Raw genomic sequence first — 20,163 nt, forward strand, 5'->3', positions numbered from 1 at the left:
AGCAACCGAATGAATTTACTAAGCAATCTAAGTGAAATTACGAGTAAATTTATCATCAAGTTAAATATAAAAAATATTAAACTTACCTCGTTGCGTAGAGTATGAACCTCGTTCTGCAACGATGCTACAATCTCACGTAGAGCTGCTACCTCACCACGTAAAGTAGACACCTCAACACGCCATGCACCATTGTCATCGCGTAAAGTACCGACCTCCTCACGCAAGGCATTGACCTCATTACGTAACTCCCCTAACTCATCCCGTGGAGGTGGAGATGGAGGTGGAGAACAGGGAGATAAACGTCGTGGCATCTTTGCCGGTCTCCTATCATGAGGTGATGGTGGAAAAGAGGCTCGATGATGTGACAGAATAGGTGATGACTCTCGTTGTGGAGGTGTATATTCGGGTCGATCAGGTGATGGCTCTAGGTGAGGTGATGGCTCTCGAAGTAGTGGCTGCTCATCATCCGTGCCATCAAAAAAAAGCTTACTAGCTTTCCACCAATCAGTGGCAAGCTCAGCTTCCGTGGGTGTCAGCCTCTATAATGGAGTGTTGGCCTCCTAACAATATAAAAGCTCAAAAAAAGTTAAACGTATACTAGTAATAACTTGTTTATAAACATATGGTAGTATTTGTGTTAACTTACATTATTTATTGTAGTATACGGTAGTAAATCTTCCCATTGCTGCAAGGACCGTTTCCTCTTCCAGGAAATAGCCCTAGGAATATCATTAGAAGTTTTTAATGCATATGTGTGCATGGCGGGAAAGACCTCAAATATCCAAATCTACAAACAATATAATAACAAACATTAGTAATTGTTAAAGAATTAATTATAATTTTGGAAACATTATATAAAAATTATTACCTTAAAGGCCCAAATAAAGCCTGACAAAGTGTATTTGGAACCATCGCCACGCAAACTTTTCCAATCATCAAAGGCAGACGACAACTTATTCCATGTAGCTCTCCATAGATACGAACCCCACGTGTTCCATGCATTTAGGTCCTCTACCAATTTAATTAGATCATTAGGAATAGGTTGTCGGGCCTCTCTGCCTAAAAAGCCAGCTTGCAAAAGTATTAGAAGGCATACTCGGACAACATCGACGTCATCCATCCAAGTAAAATCATCTTTCTTATTCAATAATCTCGTCAAATCTTCCACGTGTAAATTCGCCAGCTCAGGAAAACCCCGGGAAAACCATGATAGACGGGTAATATGTCTAGTGTACCGATCTACATCATCGTGTCCGAAGCGTAGACCGGTGATTAAGCAAAACTCCTCCCGCCCAAAACACGTATATGCCGGTGGAAAATCAAACCATATCTCTTCATCACGATGTTGTATAGTCTCTGGTAGATCGCTAGTCATGGTTTGAAGAAACAGATGGGTCAACATAACATCTCCACTCGGATGTTGTACTTTTAGCCATGGCCCGAAGCAAGTATCCTCAAATATTTTTCTTTGTGCAGATGAAAGCTTCGACGCAATTGTTTTGGCCAGGCTTAATTTATTTCTTAAGGTCAATTGAGCCGAATAAAGTTTCTGGAAAAACAATAAACATATCAAGTTAGATATACCAAAACTACACTGTGAAGATATAACAAGAACAATAAACATAAAGAGTAGTAGTTTATTATTCAAACTTAAATTTGTAACACTGTGAATTTAGTATTTGTCTTTGTTTTTTGGTTGAAGTAATGCAATTCATTCAAGTTTCAATTTGCAGAAGAAGAATAGTTTCTGAAACTTAAAATCGCAACACGAAAATGAAAATCGCAACACGAAAATGACTATCGCAACGCGAATTTGACTATCGCAACGCGAAATGAAAATCGCAACGACAGAATCGCATTGCGATAGTCATTCTCGGTTTCAAATACTAAAATTGAAAGAAACTTGAATGGATTGCATTACTTCAACCAAAAGACAAAACAAAGACAAATACTAACTTCACATGATTAAAGACTAAACAGTTTAACAGTATTGGCAGCAATCGAATGAATATAATAAGCAATCTAAGTAAAATGATTAATCTATTATTGAAAATACCAGTAAACTTATCATCAATTTCAATATGAAAAACCTAATAATAATGCAAAAATTTCAAAATAAAAATAATTAAAAAAACTAACCCTCGGTGGTTGATTTGGTTGATTTTCCATTTCTGACCGTGAATGATTTCGCCGGAGATGGAGATTGATATCGTCGGAGATGGGGACTGATTTCGTCGGAGATGGGGACGGATGTCGCCTTAGAGAGTGAGAGATGGAGATGAGACTGAGTTGTGATTTAGGGTTTTAGGTTATGAGTTGCGATTACGGGATATACTATGGACGGTTCAGTGTTCTGATATATTAATATATTCGTGTTTGGAATTTGAAAAAAAAATACGCGTTGGATACGAATGGCGTTATGTAAATCGCATTGCGATAGTCAGATTCGCGTAACGATTTATATGTTCGCATTGCGATTTACGTATTCGCATTGCGATTTACGTATCGATTTTCTAAATTCGCGTTGCGATTTACGTATTCGCATTGCGAATTAGGAAAATCGCAACACGAATTTGGAAAATCGCAATGCGATAGTCAGAATCGCGTTGCGAATCTGGAAACTGATTTGCGATACCGGAGATCGCATTGCGAATTATCGATCGCATTGCGATTTAGTTGGTCATTTTGACAAATCTAAAAAAAATTGATTAAATCGTATATTATAAGGTATTTTTGGTGATTGAGGTTATTTTCTCTTAAAAAATTAACTAAAAGAAGAAAAAGATTACACGTGTGTGCAAATTCTGGTGTTTGTTTTCCCGGAAAAAAATGAAAAAAGATAGGATTTTTACAAACTTGACTTTGTACCCTAAAAAGGTTTCGGTTATTATGCTTTCAAAGACCGATTTGTTTATATAAAACTATAAAAGGGCTGATAAACCTGGAAAGCGACTTCCAGTAAACCTCATTTTCGTTTTTTCTTCTTCATCTTCTTCTTCAAATAATCGAACACCTTGCCTGCAGCAGCATCACCATAACTTTAATCCACTGTTTCTTTTTTTTTCTCTTCTTCAAAGATATCATAAATGAAGTACGTTTTGATTACTGGAGGAGTCGTTAGTGGACTTGGGAAAGGCGTCACAGCCAGCAGCATAGGCGTAGTCCTTCAAGCTTGTGGCCTTCGTGTCACCTCCATTAAAATTGGTTTCTTTCTTCTTCTTCTTCTTTAATCTTTTCCTGTTTTATTTTGGGTTTGAGTTCAGGCCTCTGGGTTTCGTTCTTTTCGACCAACAATGATGCATTTTGGGTGCATTTGTTTGGGGGAAGATTTGTACAATCTGTTCTCCCTTTTCAGTGTTTATTGTTGTTATTGGTTGCTCTTTGGTTCCTTTGCTTCTTAACTTTTCTGGGTTTATTTTAGATTTTCATTTTCATAATTGCAGATCCTTATCTGAACACGGATGCTGGAACCATGTCGCCTTTTGAACATGGGGAAGTTTTTGTTCTTGATGATGGTGGAGAGGTTTTATTATATCCCCTTTCTTTTGTCTCTAGCGTTTAGTATTTTGTTCTTACAGCATTTTCCAAAAAAAGAACGAAAAAATGGATGCTTTTGCAGTATAGTATTGAATTAATTTGGTTTTTTGTTTATGTTTGGTCTTCTGAAGGTTGATTTGGATTTGGGTAATTATGAGCGTTTCCTAGATGTTACTCTTACTAAAGACAACAACATTACTACTGGCAAGATCTATCAGGTATTCTAGTTTTTACAGGGTTGATGCTAATGTGTTTGTTCAGTGTTCACTTGAGTTAAATTAGTGGATGAAAATTACTAATCGTATTTTTGTACCAGTCCGTCCTCGATAAGGAACGGAAAGGTGATTATCTTGGAAAGACTGTTCAGGTGACTTTTCTTATTACCAAAAACGTTGCTACTTTTGTATGCTTAAAGACAGTAAGGACTATGGATAAGGATAAAGTCATGTTCTTTTCACTTTTCTGATGATCCCAGGTTGTTCCACACATCACAGATGCTATTAAGGATTGGATCGAGGTGGTTGCTCTCATTCTTGTAGATGGGAAAGAGGGTCCTGCAGATGTCTGTGTGATAGAGTTGGGAGGCACTGTTGGTATGAACCATTGTTTAAAGACATTAGACGTGTCAAGAATTCACTCTATTCCTTTCTTTTTCTTGCTTTTTTTGGAGGGTTGAGAAATGGTTGATCCTTTTTATTGGGGGTGGGGGTGTTTCTTTAGGTGACATCGAATCAATGCCATTCATTGAGGCTTTGCGGCAGTTGTCCTTTTCAGTTGGTAAGCTAGTGTTTTCTGTTTATCCAGAAAGGTTTATAATACCCTGTAGTTTTGTTTGTCCGTCGATTTGTCTGTGAAACGTTTTCTTCCAACTTGGTCATTTGCGTTTTCATGTGGTGCCCAGTGCTTATTTTGGTCAACACAGATGTGATGACCTTTCGGATCAACATGTAGTCAGTCACAGGCCAGAAAGTTGTGCCTATAGGAGAACCTGGATTAATAAGGAATGTATCGGCCTAGATTCTTTTTTTTTCTTTGGTAATACAACTTAAGTAAGCAGTGCTGCCAACGGTGCAACTTATGCATTATTTGAGTGTACAACACTATGCTGATCAGTTGGTTAAATACTTTGGACATGTATTCGCAGTGTGGTCAAGTACAAACAGATACAAGTTGATAAATGAGAAGTATTGACTGTTCAGGTTTCTGAACAATTGGTAGCCATTCCCATCCCGTTAAACTCTCAATCTAAAACATTTGATTATGCATCTATTGTGTGGCACAAAGAGACTTTATATCAGTCTATTTAGTATCTTTGGATATGAATCTTCATGTGTTGTAATACATTTCGTTTTCTTCCTCAGGCCCGGATAATTTCTGCCTCATTCATGTCAGCCTAATACCTGTGCTGGGTGTAGTTGGAGAGCAAGTAATACACCATAATTTTCCTTATACATAATACATGAATCTTTTAGGTCATTGTTTGGATTTTATTTTTTAACTGACGTCAGTTAAGTTCCTTATTAGACATTGCAACTAATTGTGGTGAAAATAATTCTCCCTCCCTCTCTCTATGATGCAGAAAACTAAGCCTACACAACATAGTGTTCGAGAACTTAGGGCATTAGGTTTGACTCCTCATCTGCTTGCATGTCGCTCAGCTCAGGTACTATACCTTGCATGTACTTTCATGCTGTAGGGGATTTTGTGATTAGAATCTTTTTAAAGAATTGCATCATTGCATTTTTTTTCTTTCTGCAGTATTACTGCCTTGGCTCAATATTGTAGCAGTTTTAGGCATTTTTATTAGTTTTTAAATGGGTTGGCATGAAACTAGCAATCATTGTAGCAGTTTGATGCAAGTTTGCTTAGAATATATTGTTGAACTTGTCATATATAACTTGGCATTCATATCACATGAATATTTTTTTTTAAATTGCATTTTTTCTGCTTTCGCTCTTGGTTTTACTTTTGTTCTCTGTTCTTATCTTGCTGGATATCCTTTTGATTGCTTTGTTTTCTACTTTTCTTGATTTGTCCTTGTCCCAAACTGATGGTAATTATACCCTTTTGGTTGGTGACTTACAGCCTTTATTGGATAATACAAAGGTGAAACTTTCACAATTTTGTCACGTGGAGGTAAATTTGTTTGCCAAATTCGGTTTTTATTCTTTTGATTTAGATTTGTCATCTTAACTATCAATTGTGTTTTTTTTCCTTGTTGTTCTCCACAGGCTGCCAACATTCTAAATATTCATGATGTTCCCAAAATTTGGCATATTCCTCTCTTGCTTAGAGTATGTTCCGTCACAGCTTCCATTTCTATGGAACTTAAGGATTCCTAGTCTCTCATTCACATTTTTTAATGATGTTTCATATTGGCTATCGCTTCAGAACCAAAAAGCCCATCATTCAATTCTGAAACAGCTGAATTTGCTCAGGTTAGTTTTTGTTGAAAATTTCCATCATCTCCAGCCTTTCAATTTAATTTAATTTAATTTTTATCGTTGTACAACTAAGTTCATTGGTTATGACTTAAACTCTCTGCTGCGCAATGAGGGTGGCCTAGGCAATCAATATTTTGTATGGAACATCACTAGTTGATTTTTTTTTTCAATTTCTATCTCAGTGATTTTAGCTCTAGGAAAAAGGTTATATTTGTTACTGGTTGGCATGTCAGACTAGTTGTTGGAAATTTTTACCAGTTATACTAAGTAGTTTTAAAGTGTTTCAGCATTGCTGCGCCTCCAGATTTAAAAGCTTGGAACAGGAGGGCAGAAACTTTTGATAATCTCACTGATTCAGTTAGTACTCTTAATTTAGCTCTAATTGTGTCCAGTTTGAAATAGAAAAATTCTGTCGTTTGTGATAGAAAAATGTATCATTGTGTGCAGGTGAGGATTGCAATGGTGGGGAAGTATGTTGGTCTGACAGACTCATATCTATCTGTCGTCAAGGTGTAATACTAGCTTAATTTTATGCCCTTTTAGACATCCTTTTACCATTACTACATCTTTTTAGAAAAATCCTGTTCTTCAATGGACACATTATGTTAAACGAAAAGGCCTTCTGGTATACTATTATTGCTATTAAATTATCCATCTTTTCATGCTTTTAGACTATGGGGCGTGGTAACCGGTAAGGTTTTCATAAACAATTATCCAAAATTTTCATTTGCTGGAGAGGCTAGCATCTGGATCACTTCATAACTTTGTTTTACACCATATCTACATCTTCATATTTTATAAGCTAAGATCATTTTGTTAAAAGCCAAATTTTGCCTTGTGTATCGTCATATGCCTTCTAATTAGTTGCGTGTTTTCTGGATACAGAAGTTTTGTGGCTTCCTGGTTTATGTCCGGTGGTAATCACCGTTATTTTATACTACCCCTCACTATAAAGGTTTTCCTTTGCACATAGGCACTTTTACATGCTTCTATTGCATGCTCTTTGAAGCCATCTATTGACTGGATCTCTGCTTCAGATCTTGAAGATGATACTGCCCGATCGGTACTGATCCAGTAGCACTTTTGCTATTACATTCTTTTATTTCTTCGAAAATGATGGTCTAAACATTTTTCTATCTCATCCAGGCACCAGAAGCTCATGCTGCTGCATGGAAGAGTTTAAGAGTAAGCCTTTTTATAGTTGTACTTGCACCCATTGTTTTAAATGCTCAACTTCCTGCACTGCCAGATTCATTACTTAACAACCTATCTTGGTTTAGCACTTTTTTGGTCTAGTTTCTTGCAAGTTAGGTTAAAAATAGATTATTTACGTAGTCCTTAAGACTTAAGTTTCTGTGTTAAATTGGTTCATGCATTACCGGTTCAATATTTATCCCTTTCTATTTAGGTCACTGGGCTGTTTTGAGGCAGCACAGCGTACTCTAAAGAGAATTGGAGATGAGCTGGTGTTGCGGAAAATGATTTATTTTTTCAAACCGTTATTTGCAGAATGCTGAATGTGTCCTAGTTCCTGGTGGATTTGGGGATCGTGGTGTGTGGAATGATATTGGCAGCAAAATATGCTAGAGAGAATAATGTTCCTTATCTTGGTATTTGCTTGGGCATGCAGATATCTGTCATTGAGTATGCCAGATCTGTAAGTGACTTTTTCTTTCAAATACATGCTTTCTACTTTCCAAATCACACATTAAAGCTTTTCGAATTATTTGATCCAGGTTCTTGGTCTAGAAAAGGCAAACAGTCATGAGTTTGATGAGGATACACCTGATCCTGTCGTCATTTTTATGCCCGAAGTATATCATCTTGCTCATTGTACTTTTTCATACATCTTCCACGAGTGCATATAGCGTGAGATTAGTTTCTATTTTTTGTGCCAGGGCTCCAGGACGCATATGGGAAGCACAATGAGACTGGGATCTCGAAGAACACTATTTCAGAACCCTGATTGTGTGACTTCCAAATTGTATGTTATTCTGTTGATTTGTTTAATTTATAAAGTTCTTCAAACGCTGCGACTGAAATTGTTACTTCTGAATTATTTATCAAGATGTTGGTCGGTAAAATAAACCCTTTTTATGCACCAAAACGAAAGCCAGTTTTTTATTGTCCAGTGTTGCTCCTGCTTCTAATCGTCTGTTTTGATTGCCATGCATGATAAATTATCTTTTATACCGGCTAGGTACTGCAATCCACATTATGTAGATGAACGACACCGACATAGATATGAGGTTAGTCAAGTTGATTCAACTGGAAAGAAGAGAAAACTTGGATTTACTGGCATAAGTTCATCTTTTACAATATGATCTCTTGCCCTTTTATATGACACCGCTGCAGGTAAACCCAGATGTCATCGGTATTCTTGAAGAAGCTGGGCTAAAATTTGTCGGGAAGGATGAAACTGGGAAAAGAATGGAGGTGGGTTTACATGTGCATTTTTCCCTCTTGTTGAACTTATTTTGTTGTGTGTATCCATCTGTTGAGTTCAATGCGATTTCAAATTTTTCCTTATAGCCAAGAAACGAACAAGTTCATTTCTTCTTTTTTGTGTTTTGCAGGTTCTGGAGCTCCCAGGTCATCCATTTTATGTTGGTGTGCAGTTTCATCCCGAATTTAAATCACGTCCAGGGAAGCCTTCGGCTCTATTTTTAGGTACATATTGTTCACATGCAAATCCAGAGCTCATGTGCATGGTTTTTTTCTCCCCCAACAGGCTTTGTGCATGTTTGAGTGCATAATTTGTCATTGATTCCTCTATAAAATGAAAATTATGTGAAAATGGCCATCGACTTGTATCCATGCAAAATGTCATGGTCTCATATGGGACAGTTGAATATTCATTGCATTTGACAGAGAAACAGAATAACTGTCATTTGTCTGGATTTCGATTGAACCATGTAAATTCGTTTCGTCCTTCCAGATGGAGCTTCTCTGTGCTATACTGTTATGAATATGGATGAATATAATAAAGTCCACATACTTGGTCATAAAGTTTCCATGTTTTCTCATGAATTTGGCATGTGAAACGATAATAACATTGATGCCTGTGCGATTTTAGGTCTTATATTATCTGCAAGAGGGAAATTGGAAGCATATCTTACAAGGCATCAAAATGGAAGTTGATTTACAGTTTAATGTCAATACATCCGCATCGGTTTTACAAGGTAAACGTCCCTCTGAAAGTTTTATCTGTCGAAACTTCCCATAGGTAGGCTTAGTAACGTGCTTGGTTTAGAGGGCATGATTTGACCTTGATAGTGTCTGCTCTAGGGACTCGATTCTACGCCAGCATCCATGGCTGGTTTGGTCAGCTGCATTTTTGGCTATTGTTTGCTCATGTTTCTTGACTTCTACTTAGTTACATTATTTCGTCTAGTGATCCAATCGGTACTAGTGACGGCATTTTCCTATACATACAGAAGTTGACATGGTCTAGCATCAGATAGCACAAATAAATTACAACTTAGACGTATTTTGCTTCGTTTTAACTGATACCAAGATCATTGAATGTAGGACAAAATGATAGATTCGACGTCTTATGGTATAGATATACGCAAAGAGGTCCTTGCGAGTCCTTACTGCAATAGAACTAAGGTCTGAGTTCTCTTACTTGATGTGATGTTCTTATATACCCCAGCCCCGTGATGTAGGGATATAACCTGTGATATGAGGCCAAGTTTTCAAGAGCTTGTTCTTGAAATTTGTAGCTTTACGTTTGAAAGTTGCCAACATTCTTGATTGATTTCGTTTCTAATGTTCAAGGTTTTTTTTTGTTGGATGGAACTCGTGGGATTACGAGTGAGGAAACACATATTGGGCCATAATTTCTGACGAAAGCGAGTCTTCGAAACTATGTTCAAGGTTTTTCTTTTCATATATGTTTGGAAATTATAACCAATCTAATATTAGATTGTGTCTAATGTAAGTGTCGGATATGAATATATCTATTTTTTTACTCAATTTGTTTGTGTCGTATTTTTTTTTCAAAATAATCTTTATTTTTTTTTGTAATTAGGATTATATTTTAGGAATTCTACCATCTTTTTGGAAAATTCTGATTGTAAAAATGACAATTCCGTTTACAGTAAAAGTTTGTTGATGAGGAAGCATCAATCAAAATTTAAATATTTTTAGTATCTTTATTTTTAAAAAAAATCTAAATTGTAACACTCTCAGATTGATGCGGGTGACTAGATCTGATTCGAGGTGTCACATTAGGGTTATCAGAGTAACCCGCAATAAAAATTTAAAAAAAGTTAAATTTTTATTAAAACATGTACAATCATAAAACAATTTATAAATAAATACAAGTTCCAGATTCGATATAAATAAATAAGTCAAATGTGACCTACATGTCCTAATTTTTCTCTTGTATTGTACTCTTCAACCCAAGCCAATGGAATTTCCCATACTGAAGTTGATAACTATGCTGAAACGATTTTTTTAACTTGAAATGAAGAGTAAAAGAGTGAGCTTTGGAAAGCTCAGTAATACAAAATTATCAAGTGATGCTGAAGGATATGCATATAAATGGAAAGCAATAAAATTTCCTTGTTGATTCAGACGTCTACATGTTTTCAGAATGAGCTGAGGTTTCACTGATATTTCTTCGAGTAAAGACATGAAGATTTCAGTTCAGAGGAAACATTCAGAGAACCAAGTTTAAGAGATCGAAATAGTATGTCTAGTGTGTTCTAACAAAATAGAGTAACGTATATAAATCCTTTATAAACATTTGTAGTTTAAAATATATATTAAAAACACAATAATACCCGCCAACCGAACACTGTCTGTAGTTCCTCAGAACTGCATCCATAAGGACTTACCTTAAGCAAACAACAAAGGAGCCACCCTAAGGGAGTACCTTAAGGCCTATGGGCCTACCCAATGATCTCCTTAGGTCCGTAAGGATTTACCAGCTTTATCAGAGCTGAACCTCTATACTCCAGAATCTTACCCATACATTATCCAGTAGAAATCAGATTTATCAGTAAACTGTAATATTAAGATCATGATCCTGTAAAATCTCGTAAGAGTGACAGTGAAATGATGGAGCGATGATTTGTGGTATTCAAGATTATATATTGAATTATCAGGATTTCGAGTTCAATTAAACTACAGTTCTTAATACTGAAATATTTGGCAATCATTAGGGCCGTGATAATTCACTATTATTCACTTCTTATTATTGACAACACCAGTTGGTCTGATCAATATCATAATCATTATTGATCAGTTCTTGAGGAGACGAATAGGTATTCCGTTGGTATTTATTTCATTTCCACGTTGTAGTAGTATCCAAAATGTCCGACGGCTGGGGTCATGCTCCATAACCTTTAGAGGCAGTACATCATTTAGGTTCGTCAATGTTCCTATAGTCTATCCAAAGGCATTCACTTAATCCAAGTCATAAAGGTATTTAGGTCATCTCGACATTTGAGGTTATTTTAGTCATTTGGGGTCTATACACATTAGGTATTTCAAAACTTGAGGATAATCCATCATTTAAATACTTCAGTGACGTGTCGCACTTCTAATAATCTACTCTTCAAATGATCATTCAAAAACAAGGAGATCGACGTATTAATAATTTCCAAATGTAGAAGTTTATTTTTGGGGTTTTTAAATAGATCAATAATTTAATCGATGATTCCAAGGTTCAAGTGAATCAACATATGAGTTCTCAGGTTGTCTCCATTATCATAATCATCCATAGTTCTTTTTACACTATTACTGTCATTCCATTCAATTTTATCAGTGACATTACTTCCGATAAATTAGGCTTCAAAGTATTCTAGTTCCTTTAGAGTTTAGGGTATTTTGGTCATTTGAACATTAGAAGTTATTTTAGTTATTTCATAGCTCGAGGATATTTCGGTAATTCAAATCAATCCAAACATATGTACCTTTACTGGTAATTTGGTCAGATATATTTTTCAGCATTATTTTTCGCTCTTAAGGGTAATCATGGTCTTTTTTTAGTGCAAGGGTATTTTGGTAAAATTATAATTCAAGGTTATTCTAGTCCTTTCCTTCCATCCAATCTTTCTATTTAATTCCATTTTTCTGAATAATTCAAACAATAATAATACTTCCAATATTTTAGTCTTTCAGTGCTTGCTAATAATTAACAATTATAGGTCTTGTACCTTCTCGAATGTTAAGATCCAATTATCAGTGATTATCGAAGCAGATCATGAATTTAACAGATGAAATATTGATTTATCGAATTAAAAATACAAATTCTCAAGGTACTTTCGCTCTCAGGTCAGTCCAGGTCACTTTTACCCCATAGGGACAATTTCTTAATTTTATAATCAGGTGATTCCGATATTAAACCTTTTAACGAAAATAATTAGAATTTAATAATTCTGACATTATTTGCTCTTCAGACTAATCATTGTACTTGAAATCATTTCTTATCAGTGTTCCAATTCCTTTATGTAATTCAATAGAGTCTTAACCAATTTATCACTTAAGTTGTATTCGGTTCGATTCCATCTATAACCAAACATGCATAATAAACCAATCGTATACATCCATGTGTTTATCCATTATCAACATGTACCATAAAATATGTAAAGAGGTAGTAAAATATTACCTCGATTTTCGTTCTCCACCGATCAAACATTTAAACTCCATTCGATCACTCTCAAACTTGAATTCAACTTCCAATAATTTATTGGATACATAACAAACAAATTTACATTAGAAACATAACTTAATCGAAAAACCAAATTGAATTCGTAGATAAAACACTGAAAAACGACTTACCGAGTGCGAATTTGGCAAAACAAACTTCGGATTCGGACTCAGGACGTTGAAAAACATAAAATATGACTTATTGGTCAAAGTCAACGGTCAAACGCGGACGAGTTGAATTAGACGAGTTGACTCGATCGGGTCAAACATAATCGATTTAGATTGGTTCAGGGCGGTTCGGTCCACCTGGACCGTTTCTAGAAGAAACAATGGCTGGGGAGGAGCCCCACTCGCACGCGGCGGTGCGTGGCAGCGACAACAGACCCGGGGTGATCGGTGGATTACTCATACAACTTCAATTAACCAATTACAAGCAATATTTAGCCAAACATCAGTCCAAAACCATGCCAAAACCTAAATAAAATTAACCAACTATAGACCCGAGCTTACCCCAATGAAGGTCAACGACGACGCAACAAGCGACCACGATTTTGGTTAGGTTTTAATCGGGATTGACCGGGGAACACAACACTGGCTAGCGTGAGGTTCACCGGCAGGTGGAACGACCGAAATCGGGGAGAGAAGCGACGACGATGAAATGGATTTCCTTTTTTTCAATTAACGACGCTCGACGCTCGATTGGGGTCATTGACGGTTGGGGACTGATCGCTGGAGGACGATAGTTCGACTGGTGGTGATGAAACATGACAAGGGAGGTCGGACCGAAGCGAATCACGGTAGAGAGGAGGCGACTAGGGTTGGGGTATGAAATTGGGGGTTTTCTAATTTGGGGATTTTGGGTTATTTGGGTTTTAACTAACCAAATAAAAATGGGTTAATTTAGGGTTGGGTCCCTCAATTATCGTCAAATTTGCACAATAGCCATCATATTTCAAAATTAAGCATTTTAGTCCCCGAATTTCCTACAACTTTCTAAAATTGCCTATAATTTCAAAAACTTATAATTTGACCCTAAATTGGGGTGTGACATGAATTGTAAAATTGAAGATTTCAATTAAAGTTTTTTTGATAAGGTACATTTCATTGATTAAATTGTTATTTTAAATATTTTTTAAAAAATGAAGGCAGTTCTAAAAGAAAAATGAAGGCAGTTCTAAAAGAAAAATGAAGGCAGTTCTAAAAGAAATTATACAAAAAATAAAGAATTTTACTTCAAATTATTGATAATTTTTCTATAAATAAGTTTTTTTTATGTATTTTTAACCGTGGTATTTGTAAATTTTGTTTTGTTAATAATTGGTTTAATTACCTTTAAAATATATTATTTGTACCGAATTATCTCTTAAAATGTTTTGAACCTTATCTTGTTTTTCTCAACTTGCCTCTGAAAGTGTTCTTGGAAATGTTTTGTACCTTATCTTGTTTATCTCAAATTGTTAAAAATACAAGAGTTAATTATATATTTAATTACTATATTATTCTCGCGGTTCTATTTTTATTATCTGTTTTTTTAAATATCATTAAACTTATCTTTTAGTATATAAGAACAGTAACTTATCTTTTATCATTAGTAGATAAGAACAATAATTTATCTTTTATATTTGTATATTATTATTGATCAAATTAAAAAAAATTACATAACTTTATTATGTGATTTTAGTAGTTGAAAAAGAGTTTGATGTTTTGAGTTTGAGTATCTATATCTGCAAGGTGTGTATGTGTTATTAATGGTTAAATTTTAGTTTCATATGTTATTTTTTTAATAAATACAAAAATATACTTAACTTTTGAATTTAGTGATAATAATATAATTGATCAAAAATCAACTATTTTGAATTTAGTAAATAAAAATATATAAATATAAAAGGTAATAATTATTCCAGTAGTTTACCCTTTTTAATATTTTTTTAATATCTTATTGTTTTTATAACTTTTTAATAGATTTAAAGATTTTGTATAAAATAAACGATGACATATAGTACAACTTTATATCATTATATAATTAAAGATTAACACCGCAATAAGATAGGAAAATAATAAATGAAATTAAAATTCGATTATTAACCTAAGAATAGAAAATTTAGAAGAACATAACTTGTTTAAGTACCAAATTCTTTGAGCATTTTCCGATTACGGGATATTTTTTATATTAAGTTCTCCCATTATTAAAATTTATAAAATGATTTTTTTGACTAAAATGTTATTTTTTTTGAATACTTTAATTATTTAAAGTTATAAAATAATCTTTTAACTATTCATTATATTATAAACTCGTCATTTTCTGTTAAAAATTGACGCAACTCTAAGCCAAACATTAAACTACTGACTGTGATGTATAAAATATGATCTCAAAATCTCAATCAATTATCATATCTCAATCATCATGTTAACGTTAACTTAGATAACCGTAAAATTTTTAATGAAAAAAGATAAATTTAAAACATAATAAATAATCATATGATTATTTTTTATCCTTTAACAATTGAGAAACTGAATAAAATAATATTTTATAATGGAGCAAATATTTAATAAAACAGTACGATGACGCGATTTAAACAGAAAAAAGGGGTTATATAAAATCCTTGTTACAATCATATCTAACAACCTGAAGGAGATAGTTTAAGATGAAGATCAACGCTAACGTCCGCTTCCGGAGGTGCTGATGCAGCGAAATGCAATGACCGCGCCATGTAAATCCGAGAGGGGCACTGATCACAAGGTGTCGAACGAACCAGCAGTGGCCGTTGCGACACGAATTTACCGGCGGCGTTGGTTGTCAACCCTTGCGGCACCGACCGTACAGCATGGACGACGCTTAAAACGGGCGGCGCAACCGCCAAGAATCGTTGTTGTTGTTGTTGTTGTTTTTGATGATGATGGGTGTGAAGCAGGGTTCGCCTTGCTCTTAGACGCTCTCTTTTGTGAGCATTTTGATGCCCACCAAGTGCTTGTGAATTTGCGAATACCCGGCAGCAAAACGGGCACTCGAATCTCCTGCTTTCTCCCAAGTATTCAGCTTTCTCAGTCAGTGAAAAGCCGAATAGCTTTACCGACGAAGTGGGTTTGGGGTCCGATTGCTTGTCGGATGAAGATGATAAGTTGCTGGAGTTTGAGGTCTCAGTCATTGAAAGAATCGAAGAGAAATGGTGTGATAATTTGTATGTTAATTTGACGAAGATGCATGTATATTTATAGTTGTATTTGAGGGGTTCATAAAGGGTAAATTATGTGTTTAGTATCTAAACTATTAATTCTGGTCTGTTTTAGCACCTAAACTTTCAATTTTTTCAAATCATACCAAAAGTTTATATTTTGTTTCATTTTAGTACCACATTCAAAATTTAACGTTATAATTTGTATTTGTTTTTAAATTTTAAGTACTAAAACAGACCAAAACTGATAGTTTAAGTATTAAATGCGTTAAGTTTCTAATAGTGGGGTACTAAAATAAAACAAATAAAATGTAGGTATGATTTTGAAAACAATTAAAAGTTTGAGTATTTAAACGGGCCAAAATTTATAGTTTAGGTACTAAATGTGTAGTTTACCCTAGACTTAAATAACAAATTTGCATTTGTCATTTTGATATTAAATTCTTACTTCGATCAATATGTTAACTAATGGTTAGGGTGAAGTGCACAAATGATCCTTGATAATAGGCTGTTATTTTGTTGAGTCCCTCAACTATTAAAAATTATAAAATAGTCTCTCGATTACAAAGCGATGTTTCATTGAGTCCTCGACTATTAAAAGTTACAAAATAGCCACTTGACTATTCATATGTTCAAAACTCATCATTTTTCAAATAAAAACTAGTGGTCATCTAAACTAGACATTAACATGTTAATTAGGATATGATAAAATTTGATCTTAGAACCGTTTCAATTGTATTTTGTGGATCAATTTTTCGTTTACATTATATCGTTTAGTCAATGCTTGAAATATTATACCGTCGAGCCAATGTTTAAAAGCAATTACATTGCTAGTGTACATCATTAAAATATGACTTTCTTATATCCTAATCAGCAGGTAAATATCCAACTCAGACGATCGTCAATTTTTTAACGGAAAAGGATGAGTTTGGAACATATAAATACTCGGGTGATCATTTCGTAACTTTCAATAGTCAAAGGACTCAATAAAATAATACTATATAGTCGAGGGATCATTTTACAACTTTTAATAGTCAAAGGACTTAACAAAATAATATCATATAGTCTGAGGACCATTTATGTTCGTTACCCTATGTCGACACCATTTTTCTCCCGGGCGGGAAAAAGACCGATACCGACTCGGGGGTTTTTTCTCTTGAAAAGAATTTTGAAATATGAGGAATCACCACCAATCATTTAAGGTGCGTTTGGGACACCATAAAAACAGGGTGATTTTAATAAAACATTTTATTTTTATCAAAATACCAAGTTTTGAGGTCTATAAAACTCCAGAAATCAGGTTCGGGAGTCAGTTACGAGTGGGGAAGGATTAGCACCCCCCACAAGCGCCCAAAAATTGGTACCTAGTTGATTACCCAATATTTAAAATCGGAAATTTTGAGTTCGATCTTTATTTAATTTGAAAATCATTACGGATGCAAAGTTTGAAAAAAGGTATACGTTTATTAAGGTCGATAGCATTCGCCCCCTAGCATTAATGCTGGAGATCAACTATTGTGCATAATAACCGGATATTGCCTTAATTTTAGAAATCATGATGCAGTTTTGAAAAGGATGTCGACCTATTTCGAGAATTACTAGTAAACAACCCCCTGAGCATACTTGCGGGAGATATACCATTAATTCCCTAATAAGTGATCATTGCCTTAGGTTTAAAACAAAATGCAATCAAACAAATTTTTATTCATCCTAATTAAGCTAAGGGTAAATTAAGGTTTTTTCTAGCTTAAAGTGTCAAATTACGAAAATTAAGGAACCTAGGGGATTAAACCTAAATGTAGGCTCTAATATTTACCCTATTTGATTTTTAAATAAGTTATTGAATCGAATAACAGAGATGGTCCCTCGAGTATTTAGGCAAGGGCCAACTCGTATTATTCCCTAAGTTAAAAAAACTAATTTGAAATATAACCTAAAATGGAGGCTCTAATATTAATTTAAATTAATTTTAAGATTCGAATAATTAAATTGGAACCTCGAGCAAAAACGAGGACCAAATTAAAAATTATCCTAATTTAAGGACTAAATATAAAAAACTAATTAACTAAAAAACTAAGAAACGCTAGCTATAATTAACACAATTAACTATATCAAATAAACAAGCACACATCAAATGAATAGAAAAATAAAAAAAATGAGGATTAAATCACATAATTACAAAACTACAAGGATTAAAGGAAATAAATTAAACGTAACAAGGGCTAAATTAAAACAAATCAAAATTTAATGGTTAAATCTAAAAAAATATAAAAAAAAATTTTAGGGATTAAAATGCAAAAAAGGTGAAAACTACAAGGACCTAAAGGCAATTTTTCCTAAAAATGTATAACATGCATAAAAAAGGGTAAATCACAAAAAAGTCCCTACAAGTGACTAACATGAAAAAACACACGTAAAGTGGGGGACTAAATAGTAATTATACCAAAAGTTACAAAGCACAAACAAAAATGGGTAAATTATGAAACATGTCCATTTCATTGACCATTTTATAAAACACGCGAAAACTTGGGGGACTAAACAAAACTTTTCCCTGAAATTTGTTATAAATACCAACTTTTTCTTTTTTTTATATAGTTTTCATTTTTTCTTTTTTTTAAAAAAAATTTAGAGAGAGAGGCTCTCACATCTATCTAGAAATCGACCCGTCGTCGGCTACCATCTTAGTCCCCGTCGACCGTCGGTGACCGTTACTGGTGGTTGTTGGCCACCAAAGTTCACGAGCCTGCTTCTCTCAATGTGATGGTCACTGATTCAGGCTCGATTTTGTGAAACACGACCCCTAACGCCACAAAATAAATCGAGAACCTTTCGACTTCCACCGCCCGGATCTCCACTGTCTGTTGTTGGATCGGGCCCAAACCAAAGTATGTTGGTCCCGGGGACACACCACACCCTCTCACCATTTGGATCCGTGAACCAACCCTCCAAACGCCGGTGACGTGCCTAGTCAAAGGTAACTCTCATTTTCTTTTTCTTTTTTATATTTTCGAAAGCTACAAAATAATATAAAAAAATACCAGCAAAAAATTAACTTTGAAACTTTCATTTTTTTTTCTTGCTTTTTATTGATTTTTTGAATAGAAAAGGAATTGGGGACCAGTTTATAGTGTATTTGCTAGGGTTTTATACCCATTTACATAGAATAAATGAAATGATAAAATCTTGTTTGCTTGCTTGTTGTTTCTGTAGGTAGCGTGGAGTGTTGGAGTGGTATTCCTCTGGTTGGTGTAGAGATCGGCGATAGTTGATGGGGGCTTGGGGCGGTTATAGTAGGGTTAGGTTTAGGTTTAGGTTAGGCTTTAATTTGGGTTCGAGTTGGGTTTGGTTTGGGTCCGGTTCTATTTGGGTTGGTTGGGTATCAGTTAGGTCTTGGGTTCTTCTCATCATGTTCTTTCTACTGGAAATGTTGGTCCCTCGAGTGAGGCGTTTCTGATTCGAAATGTCATGAATTGAGCAAAGGTTGAACAAGTTCTTCTTCATTATGAATTCTCTACTTGAAATGTTGGTCCCTTGAGTGAGGCGTCTCTAATTCGAAATGTCATGAATCGAGCAAAGGAAATGTGAAAACATCCTGCCCGAAGGTCTTCTGGATGGCCCGAAGGACTTATCATCTTTCTCAAAAGACTTATAGATGACCCGAAGGATTTAAGCATCATGCTCAAAAGACTTACTGATGGCCCGAAGGACTTTTATTGATTCGAAATACCATGGATCGAGCAATAGGAAATGTTAATCCCTTAAATCAGGCGTCACTGATTCAAAATGTTATGAATCAAGCAAAGGAAATGTTGGTCCCTCAAGTGAGACAAGGTTTGTTTTAAGAAAAACAATCTTAAGTGACGTAAAATTATTGTTTCAAGTGAAACAATCTCAAGCGAGATGAATCTTGTTTTAAGAAAAACAATCTCAAGTGAGATAGATCTCCTGTTTCGAGTGGAACTATCTCAAGCGAGATGAATCTTGTTTTAAGAAAAACAATCTCAAGTGAGATAAATCTTCTGTTTCGAGTGAAACTATCTCAAGCGAGATGAATATTGTTTTAAGAAAAACAATTTCAAGTGAGATAAAATTTCTGTTTCAAGTAAAACTATCTCAAGCGAGATAAATCTTGTTTTAAGAAAAACAATCTCAAGTGAGATAAAATTTCTGTATTAAATGAGAATGTCTCAGGCGAGACAATTTTTGTTTGAAAATGTTGAATCTAAAGATGATTGCTCCTTCTCATTGAAGACGTCTTGTTATCTTTTAATCTTATTTTTCCCTGAAAGATATGTAAAAAACTTGTATTTTAATGCAACTATCCCGAATGTCCCCATGAGAATAGAAAA

The 20,163-nt window shown here is 34.7% G+C and overlaps 1 protein-coding gene, 1 long non-coding RNA gene and 1 pseudogene across 2 annotated transcripts; 1 reads left to right on the forward strand and 2 right to left on the reverse strand.

The window, feature by feature from the left end:
* Positions 1-3,004: 3,004 nt before the first annotated feature.
* Positions 3,005-9,612, forward strand: LOC120129571 (annotated as a pseudogene).
* LOC120129572 lies at positions 4,765-8,169 on the reverse strand. Its single transcript, XR_005516756.1, has 3 exons — positions 8,031-8,169; positions 6,907-6,918; positions 4,765-4,776 (listed from the first exon to the last, which is right to left on the reverse strand). It is a non-coding gene; the product is annotated as an uncharacterized LOC120129572 (long non-coding RNA).
* A 5,603-nt stretch (positions 9,613-15,215) lies between the features above and the next one.
* LOC120129740 (zinc finger protein GIS2-like) lies at positions 15,216-15,802 on the reverse strand. Its single transcript, XM_039147171.1, has one exon. The coding sequence runs from the start codon at positions 15,785-15,787 to the stop codon at positions 15,260-15,262; it is 528 nt and encodes a 175-aa protein (XP_039003102.1). The 5' UTR covers positions 15,788-15,802; the 3' UTR covers positions 15,216-15,259.
* Between the last annotated feature and the right edge of the window lie 4,361 nt (positions 15,803-20,163).

Source organism: Hibiscus syriacus, unplaced genomic scaffold (assembly GCF_006381635.1).
Source record: "Hibiscus syriacus cultivar Baekdansim isolate YM2019G1 unplaced genomic scaffold, ASM638163v2 tig00110503_pilon, whole genome shotgun sequence".
Taxonomy (NCBI): Eukaryota; Viridiplantae; Streptophyta; class Magnoliopsida; order Malvales; family Malvaceae; genus Hibiscus; species Hibiscus syriacus.